General features: G+C 38.7%; 1 protein-coding gene across 3 annotated transcripts in view; it reads left to right on the plus strand.

Annotated features, from left to right (window-relative positions):
- The window catches only part of pdxdc1 (pyridoxal-dependent decarboxylase domain containing 1), a 32,967-nt gene extending 26,892 nt beyond the window's left edge, over positions 1 to 6,075 (plus strand). For all 3 annotated transcript variants that reach the window (XM_075453250.1, XM_075453252.1, XM_075453251.1), the window contains one exon: positions 2,672 to 6,075. In XM_075453250.1, coding sequence (XP_075309365.1) covers positions 2,672 to 2,958 — 287 coding nt within the window. In that variant the 3' untranslated portion in view covers positions 2,959 to 6,075. The remainder of the gene's footprint in view (positions 1 to 2,671) is intronic.
- Positions 6,076 to 10,211: the final 4,136 nt, after the last annotated feature.

Consider the following 10,211-nt stretch of genomic DNA (forward strand, 5'->3'; position numbering starts at 1 on the left):
GCTCTCAACAACAGACTTGTAGAAGATATGCAACATCTTGTTGCAAACCTTGAAGGACCTTAGCTTCCTCAAGAAGTACAGTCTGCTCTGTCCTTTCTTGTAGATTGCTTCACTGTTGTGTCTCCAGTCCAGTCTGTTGTCCACATGAACACCAAGGTATTTATATTCCTCAACCACCTCCACTTCTTCTCCCATGATGGAAACAGGGTTTGATCTGACCCTGTTTCTCCTGAAATCTACAATCATCTCCTTTGTTTTGTTAACATTCAAGATGAGATGATTGTTCCCACACCATGCCACAAAGCGGTCCACCAGCTCTCTGTACTCAGCTTCTTGTCCATCTCTGATACACCCGACCACTGCAGAGTCATCTGAATATTTCTGTAGATGACAGGAGTCTGACTTGTACTGGAAGTCTGAAGTGTACAGAGTGAAAAGGAATGGTGAGAGTACAGTCCCCTGTGGTGCTCCTGTGCTGCTGATCACCTGGTTAGACACACAATTCTTCAGTCTGACAAACTGTGGTCTGTTTGTCAGGTAGTCATTAATCCAGGTGATTGTTGAGGCCTCCACCTGAGTCTTCTGGAGTTTCAGACGAAGCAGATCAGGCTGAATTGTGTTAAATGCACTGGAGAAATCAAAGAACATGATCCTCACAGTGCTGCCTGCTTTGTCCAGATGACAGTGGGTTTGTTGAAGCAGGTGTATGATAGCGTCTTCAACTCCAACTCCATGGTGATAAGCAAACTGCAGGGGGTCCTGATATGTGCTGGTTTGCTTACACAGGTGGGTCAACAGGAGTCTCTCCAGGACCTTCATGATGTGGGATGTCAGGGCAACAGGTCTGTAGTCATTGATGACTGAAGGATGAGTTTTCTTTGGTACCGGAACCAGACAGGATGTCTTCCACAACAGTGGTACCTTCTCTTGGGTCAAGCTAAGGTTGAAAAGGTGTTGCAGAATCCCACAGAGCTGCTCTGCACAGGCCTTCAGGACTCGGGGGCTGACACCATCTGGACCTGCAGCCTTGTTCCGGTTCAGTCTCTCCAACTGCCTCTTCACCTGACTTCTAGAAACAGAAAAGTGGGAGGGGGAGGCAAAGGGGACAGCAGCATCTCCTGATTGGGTTGAAGACAAACTAGTGGAAGCAGAAGAATCCATGACTGAGGTGGAGGTGGAGATGTTACAGGAAAGCTGTGGATCAGAGGAGGGTGGGATGTCTCTTTGGCTGGGAACAGGAGGGGAGGATGGTGAGCTTGTTCCTGAACTGAACCTGTTGAAGAATGTGTTCAGCTCATTTGCTCTGTCCAGACTTCCATCCATCCGATCCTCCCTCTGCTTGAGGCCTGTGATCTTCTTCATTCCTGACCACACATCTCTGAAATTGTTCCTCTGCAGTTTACTCTCAAGCTTCTTTCTATACACCTCCTTGCTCTCTCTGATCTTGACTTTGAGCTGCTTCTGTATACTCCTCAGTAACTCCCTGTCTCGCTCCCTAAAGGCTCTTTTTTTCTTGTTCAATAGTTCCTTTAGCTCACTGGTGATCCAGGGTTTGTTATTAGGGAAGCATCTCACTGTTCTGGTGGGGATGGTGTTGTCCACACAGAAGTTTATATAGTCAGTCACACACTCAGTCATGGCATTAATGTCCTCTCCATGTGGCTTACAAAGAGAAATCCAATCGGTTGCATCAAAACAACCCTGTAAGGCTTCTTCAGCATCATCTGACCACTTTCTAACAGTCCTTTTTGTGACAGGTAGTCTCTGGACAAGGGGTTTATATGCTGAACAGAGAAAAACAAGGTTGTGATCTGATTTACCCAGGGGAGGTCTTGATTTGGAAATGTATGAATCCTTGACATTTGTGTAAAACAAGTTTGAGAGACTGTCTGCTCTCAAATGCTCTAAACAATTTTCTCAGTTCTTTCTACGAGAAAAATCAAAATTTCCAAAGAGCCGGCAGCAGTTACACATGGATGGACACCCATGCTTGCTTTATCAAAAATTATTAGATTTAAATTTTTATTTTTTATTTTTTATTTATCAAATGCAAGACAAAAATATAAAGTGTATACAGGAATACAAGTAATTTTCTTTTTTTCTTTTCCCAAACAACTTAAGAACTTGTGTACAACCCACCCTCCCCTCCCCTAGGTCTTTTACATGTTGTAGGATTTCACAGATAAGTAAATAGCTAAATAAAGACAAAAACAACAACAATTAAGAGCGCTAAGGATAATTAAAATAAATAAATAAATAATAAAAAAGGAGTACTATAATAATAATAACAATACTTAATAATAATAATAAAAATACATAGAAATAATACTACTAATAATAACGTAAACAAATACAAACGACTAAATAAATGATACAACGTGCTAATACTGATCTTTACTTATACAACGTGAGTATTATTGGCTGCTTACTCCCCCATCACCGGGACAAACCAATTGTCATTGCTGCCATGAGGGGAAGATCTCCTATATAAACACAGTGGGGCTTCATCCCGCTACCTCCTGAGCCGGCAACCTATCTATCTAAATAAGCAGAAGATTTCAATTTTGTGGGCAATGTTTTGGAGGGAGGGGAAAAAATTGAGTGATTTTTGTGTCCCCTGTGAGCTCTGTGAGCTCTGTCTGACACGCGTGAAAATCATCTTGTGTCACAGGTCAGAGACTATTTCGACGGCCAGGGGCAAGCTCTGACTCCATGAGTGAAACCAGCTCCGTCGGACAAACTGAGGAGACGAGCAGAGAGGAAAGCACCGCAGTCAGCTGCAGCATTCACCCTCCCACCTCTCCCTCTGAGCTGGAGACAACACAGTGCCCTGCAAGTGATGTCGTACAAGAAACTCCCCCCGACACGTCAGAGCAGGTGCACACGCAGGTGGAAGCTGAGGAGGCCGAAGAGGAGAGGCAGCCTGAAGGCCAAGAGGTCGAGCAGAGTGGGAGATAGAACGTCCGTTTGTGCAGGTCTCCTCCATCCGTCCTGTAAATGACACCAGTCTATTATTCAGAGAGGTTTCTTACATTCTGAATGAGCCAGACTGGGCTGTTTGTTTGTCCTGTTGCTTCAGAATGTCCGAATTATTGGAAAAATTCGTCCCTCATCATTAACACTGTGAACTTAATTCAGTGCATTGCTACTTACTAATGATAAAATATTTGAATACGATAGTCTTCCTCATTCCTGGCTCCAGCTGAGAAGTGCGTTTCGCCACATTAGTAAGAACGATCAACCAATCCTTTAAGGAGACATGAGCACATTGCTTTTACATGTAATTAGATGTAGAGATGTAAAGGTTCATAGGTGAAATGAGCGGTTATGGGTGCCTTGAATTTTGATGGTTATTGTTCTGCTTTTTACAACTCCTGTCACTGCACCAAAATATTTTGAGTTTGGGGTGCATTTTTTCTTTAAAAGTGACCCTTCAGTCAGCTCATGGTTTTGTGCATCCTGTTGGATTACAGAGCAAGGGAGAAACAATATTGCACATGAAGCGTTTATAGAACTAGATAATGATTAATGGAACTGGGTAATATGCCTTTCATTTCCAGTTAAGCACTGGAAACCAGGCAGTTCAGTAATAAATAAATAAAATGTTTAGTCGTAACTAGCCCAATTATTCTCTTTAATAACTTCTGATAAAATAAGACTGTATCATTTAAAAATGCCAACTGAAAATGTCAATCATCTGCTGGCAAGCTTCAAACACTCCCCTCTTATGTGCATTACCTGAGTCGCTGTCAATGAAAAGCAAAACTTGCATTAAAAAACATTTTGAGATTAAGAAATGACATTTAGAAAAGCATGTTGCCATCTGAAGATAAAAAAAAAATTTAAAAAGTCACCATATTATAATAAGAAGCTATATTTGTCTTTGTAAATCCCTCAGAAATTACACAACTCATTTGTAGATTTATCTTTTAACAAGCCATGGTCTACGAGATAAAATAGTAATCTTACAAGAAGCCATATTATAAGAGTTGTCATTTTAAAATGATTAGCTACATAACAAAATGGAAGACCTATTGTGACAGCTTTGTTAATACAAGATGAAGAAAAAAGGGCCAGTTTGAGACAGACTTTTTCATGAGAATTATCAAACTGAATTGTTTTGTTTTTTTACAAAACCTTTCATGCACTAAAAGATTGTTGTATTATTAAGTTGTATTATTGTTTTAATAATTTGTATTAATGTCATTTCGCAAGAAAAAAAGAGGGTAGTTCAGGGTGAACTATGTCAGAAATTTTAAATAACATTCTCCTTTTTAGAAGAGGGGACATCTAAAGAAGAAAGATGTAACTTTGAAAGTAAATGCATGCATACACACAAACCAGAGGATGGTGCATTATTCGATGAACTAGAGTAGATCACAGACTGCACATATGTAGTTATTGTTGTTTTTTTTTCCTGCAGTCTTTTTCCTGCTAATATATAAAAAGGCGTAAAAGTCATTAATTGCGTCATTCTATAGGTTAATTGTTGAAAGTGGAAAATCCTACTAATTAATAACATGATCAGAAACTATTGTATGCTTACTACAATTACAAAGAGTAATTCAAATATCACTACAAAGACTATTATATATTTAACTTGGAGCTTTAACATTTTCTTTCTCCAAAAATTAGAAGTTCTGTCAAAAAATGACATTCATATAACATGATGAGCCTTTCTCTGTTTTTGCAACGTTTTTCTATAGAATATGAAGACTTTCTGTAAAACAGTGGCCCTTTATACTACATATTATAGTACAAACTCGTCCTACATGCAGCTTGGTGTTTTTTATTTGCATGTGAATGTCATCTTATTTATGTCATTGGGGAGCAGCTCTTCATGTATGCTGTGTTATTGGGTTATTTCTATTCTTTGTCAAAATGTTGTTGATCTCTCTAATTATTTTTGAAAGAACGATTTTAGAGGGCCACATAGATGATGAGGTATTGGTGTTTTGATTTTTTTTTCTTTTTGTTTTTGAGTATATTCTGCTATAGGGTTAGACTTCTTCCCACTCTTTTTCATTGGCTATTGATTACCAGCATATACACAATTTATTGAGGCTACTTACAAAATGTAGTCTTTTCCATGACTTTACTGTTATTCGTATGTGTGGCTACCACAGATACCACACATCATTTTTTTAAATATTCCAAAGGCTCCTATACACTGTGATCTTTAGCCTTGACCCACTATGATGAAAACAAATAATGATCTGATATCTAACTCTTACTTACAGGTTATAATAATCTATCTTGAATCCTCAAAGACCAATTGGAGGCTGCCGCGGCATACCTATGAAAAACGCATGATAACATGACACGTAAAACACAAAAATACGGCACCATCTGACGCAGGTTATTGGCTTGTTCGACGTGCAACAAGCCTGTAGGATGTGTTACTGCAACTTACGCTGAGGCCTTAATGCTTCCGTGCCAGTGATATCAGAAGAGCTGGTGGCACAAATGTGCCACGCACTCATACTTGGTATAAATCTGTAAAGCCTTTCTGGTGTATTACATGCCATGTGGGATTGATTGGGAAAGACTTGTCCTGTAGTACTTGGAGTCAGGTGCTGGTGAAATATTTGTTGAAAAACTGTCAAATGTGGATGTAATGCAGGATGGAACGCTGTGAGAATGAAGATTACATCAAGAGTTGCACTAGTTCTACAGATAATGACTTTACTACTGTATTGTATTTAATTTCCTTTTTGGTGTAAATGAAGCAGAGTATTCTTAATGGTTCTTCCTGTCACGTAATTCTGATATTAAGATAAATCCAGAACCTGATGATGTTTGATTTAATGTTTTAATGTCATTATTCGAATGTTTGATGCTGTTTAATTGGCAAGTCTTTTGTTTGATCACAGTAAGTTTAAAGGCTGCGAGATTTTGTCATATGTTACATGAACTCTGTCTCCACTTGTCCATTTTAAAGTTTTAAATTAATTTATGTCCCTCTTTTTGATTATCTGGCGTCCTCTATACATTTAGGAATTGGTCATTGAATGCAACTGCCATCTTAACGATTTTATTTTTCAGCCCTAACTTTTAAATATATTTGTAACTATGCTGTAGTCCTTTCTTACGAACAGAGCAATAAATGAATGAATGAGCAAAACAACAAACTGATGGAAGCAAACAACACTGCATGTGGAAGGGTTTGTTTTGCACCTGGTTTACCATTGGAGGTAAAGGGATACTGCATGAAAATACCTGAAACGGGGAGTTAGTTTGAAGTACTCTGTAGAAAGTGGTTTACTTAAACTAAAGTTAAATAAATTGGAAAACTGGGTTTAGAGGCTGTAACATCTGAAGCCAGGACAGCTGCAGTGAAGATGGAATGAAATGAAAATGTTCCAAATTGAATACTAATTAGAAGAGGGTGTGGTCTTGAATCACATGACCGAGTCAAACAAACTTCCACATGGCTCTTACATCGACAGTTTAACCACTGGACTTGGAATGACTTTTGCTAAGATTAAGAAAGATTTTGTTAGAACATATTTGCTTCCTGGCATAAGATGTCCTTTAAATCAATTTGATAACAACCAATCACAAGCGGGAAGTAAGTGAGTATTTATTGGTGCATTATTCCTAACATAAAACTCAGAAATTATAAAAGATATTTACAGTTTTGAAGCAATAATACAACAGAAGCTTGCTTTTGATGTTCATTGTTCTAGATTATTTTCATACCCACTAAAAGAAAATGCAGTTCATGACAAATGTAAACGGATGGAGCAGAAATGTACTTGAAGCTCAGAGCTGTTGCTTCAGCTTTGGTCATTTGGGGCTGTAGTTCATGTTGCCTGTTCTTTGGGTTGGATTGCCTCACATTGTAGGTTGTTATATTGTCCACCTCTCAGGGAGTGCACTGAATTGTCAAAGTGTTGCTTTTATTATGTTTATATACATCTTGTTTTTTTGTCTAAATAGTGCAAGTGAACACTATTTCTGCACTTCTGCATTTTTAGTTTATAAACTTACCAGAGCAGTAAATAACTTAGTGTGTTATAATATAATAGTTATATGTGCAAAAGTTTGCCTTATCATCTGTGTTTATTCTGCACAATCCCTTATCCAAAAATGTTCTGAATTTGTATAAACACTAAATAAGAGGCATGTTGGGTCGCCGAGTTCTGTAGACACACCATGTACAAAGACTGGAAGTCTTTGTTTAAGTAGGTCTGCTTTCAGATATCAGAGTGCAGCTCTTTGCTGCATGTTGTCTCTCCCTATGCCCACTTTCTTGTTTTACCTTCACTATAATTTAAGGCCTCTAAACCCCCCCCCCCCCCCCCCCCCCCCCCCCAAATCCTTCAAGAGATGATATAATGATATTCAAATAATTTTGATCATTTATACGCTTCTCAGTTTCAACAAAAACTGCAAAGAACTATAGAGAGCAGCTGTTGTAGTTTCAAAGGCTAAATGTTTCAGAATTCCAGCTTGGAATAGGTTTTCAGCTGCTCAACAGTTCAAGGATAACAGGGGTTTTTTTTAGCACTTAATGGGCCAGTTGAACAGGATGTAGGCCAGTCTAGCGCATGAATAGTTTTGCTAAAGAGTTTACCAATATGTGCTGACAGTGCTTTTGCAGTGTTTTCTTTCAAAAAGCAAGAACGTGTGAAAAAGATGTCTCTGGGTGCCACCATATGTTGTACCATAACCTGTGTACATCGTTAGCGATAACAAAGCCCTTAAGATTAAGATCAGATTTTATTGTCATGCATACACATGAAATTTGTCCTCTACTTTTAACCCATCCAGGTTGGCACCTGTTGACACACGCATGCACATGCACAGTCACACACTCATAGAGACAGATTCCAACCTGGAGCGGTGGGCAGCCATTCACAGCGCTCGGGGAGCCTGGGAGTGTACAACAAATCCAAGCAGCAAACTAATGCCATACCATCTCAGTGGCTGGCTTTTTAATTGTTCACTGATCACGGCACACAGTTTTGAAATTTGAAAGTTACTTTATTAATCCCTAAAGGGAAGTTATACTAATAAAGTATAGAAGAAACAGCAGTCATTGGTCTGTCGTCTTTATAAGAAATCACCGTGTAATTATTGTTATTGTTATTACTGTTCTATGTTTTCTGTTGCTTTATCCCTACTTTATGTTGAAGGTAAGCAGGGTTTTTCATTATTTTTAGCATTTTTCTTGCACATTATTATTATTTGCACAATCAACTCCATGGGCTTTAGAGCAGTCCTCAGGTCGGAGTCAGTCTTCTTTATCAGTTTGTTCAGTTTCTTTAAGTCACGGGATTTGATGCTCTTTCCCCAAGAGATGGCTTCAAAGAAGATTACACTCTCCACCACAAAATATGCAACAGATGGCTGTAAATTTTGAATGATGAAGCTTACTCAAGAAATACAGTCTGCTCTGCCTCCTCCAATAGACATCCTCAGTGTTGCATTTCCAGTGCAGTCTGTTGTCCAGGTGAACACACATGTGTCTGTGATCCTTCATCACCTCCATCTCCTCTAAGATAGAAATCATATTTAATTTATTCCTGGTCCTTCATCCACAATCATCTCCTTCGTCTTGTTTACATCCAAAATGAGGTGACGGTTTCCACGCCATGCCACAAAGTGGTCAACCAGTTCCCATTACTGAGCCTCCTGTCCATGACTGATATGCTCCATCTGATGCAACAGCAAACTGAATGGAGTATTTCTGGAGTTGAATGAGCTGCAGCGGAAGTCTGGGGTTTACAAAGAGTGCGGTACAATCCTCTGTGCTTTTTTTGAGCTGCTGACCATCTCCTCAGACCCAGGTTGTGTGTCCAGAAACTACTGGCTCCTGAAAGGTACTTACTTGCTTAATTAGCAGAGCCAATAAATGTCTTCTGGACTTTCATGATGTGGCATGTTAGAAGTACAAAAATAAATAAATAAATAACAGCTATGACACAATACTAATTGGTTTAACAGCTGTATGTTGTGGCTTTGTAAAATAAGTCTCTGAAAAAGACCCATAAAATTTCTGTAATTTTTACAGATCAGATACTTTGTTTTAGCTCCTCTGGCTTAAAAACAAAATTCTTCATCAAACAGGTTCCAACTTTCTGGTATAGCAGGTAACTGATCAGCTATGCAGTGTGAAATCTTGTCATGCCTCTTTTTTTTCATTTATCTTTACAGATTGTAATTCAGATTGAGATTTGGATAGGTTGCTGGCCATAGGCTATATTTTTCCTGAAGAAAAGTTTGAGCACTCTATGCTCTTTAACAAGATGCCTTATCATCCTCAAAAGATCTTCATAATCAAAAATAATTGAATTAAATTGGATGGAATGAGGAAAGTGGCCAAAATATCTAAGTATACCTGTGCATTTACAGTAAAAGTACTAACTGCCACCCCCCCTGTTCCTTGACCTGGAATGCAACTGTATGTTAACTAATGTTTCTTTTTCTTCAGGCAGTCATCATTACATGTTCCATTGGACCTGCACCAAACAAAAGTTCCAGCATCGACTAATTAACAAATGCAGAATTGTGATTCATCACTGGATATCCCTTCATCCAATCATACAGTCCATTAGTGCGAATACTTCTCTTTAGCCCACTGTAAAAACTATTCTTGTTTAAGGTGTCCTCCAGCCAATTTCATACTGATCAGTCACAAACATTAACACCCGTTTATGCCCATTGGTTGTTTCAGCACTCTCATTAAAATGTATATTTATTTTCTTATTTTAGGAATTCCTGAATATTTATCTATTAAATCAAATTGTTCTGTGTCATATCTGTGATTTGTTTATTTATTCATTCAGTTTTTTTGCTAAATAAAACAACTGTTGTGCACATCCAACTAAATGTAACATTCAACATGAGTGGTGATTCTGTCATTTTTGGCAGCCAAGATAACCCGCTCCTTCCTTAATGTCCCCCCTCTCCTCAGGTCATTTGGTTTCTGCCAACAAAACTGTTGAGGCACACCAGGGGTCTGATTGAACCGTCAGAAAATGACTCCCTTTCCTACACTCTTTCCTTGACCTCGACGGACCACTTCATTGGGTTAAGGAAAGATGATTGGAAAAATTCTCAAGGACTTAGGAGAAGACAACCACTCTGCAACCGTACTTACATTAAGCTGGGATGTGGATCTGCAGCACTGAAACTCCAGCTGTTCAATACATATTCAACAAAAATTGCTTGAGATACTTTGTCTAATGTGATCTTATCACATT

The sequence above is a fragment of the Odontesthes bonariensis genome, chromosome 21 (genome assembly GCF_027942865.1).
Source record: "Odontesthes bonariensis isolate fOdoBon6 chromosome 21, fOdoBon6.hap1, whole genome shotgun sequence".
Classification (NCBI taxonomy): Eukaryota; Metazoa; Chordata; class Actinopteri; order Atheriniformes; family Atherinopsidae; genus Odontesthes; species Odontesthes bonariensis.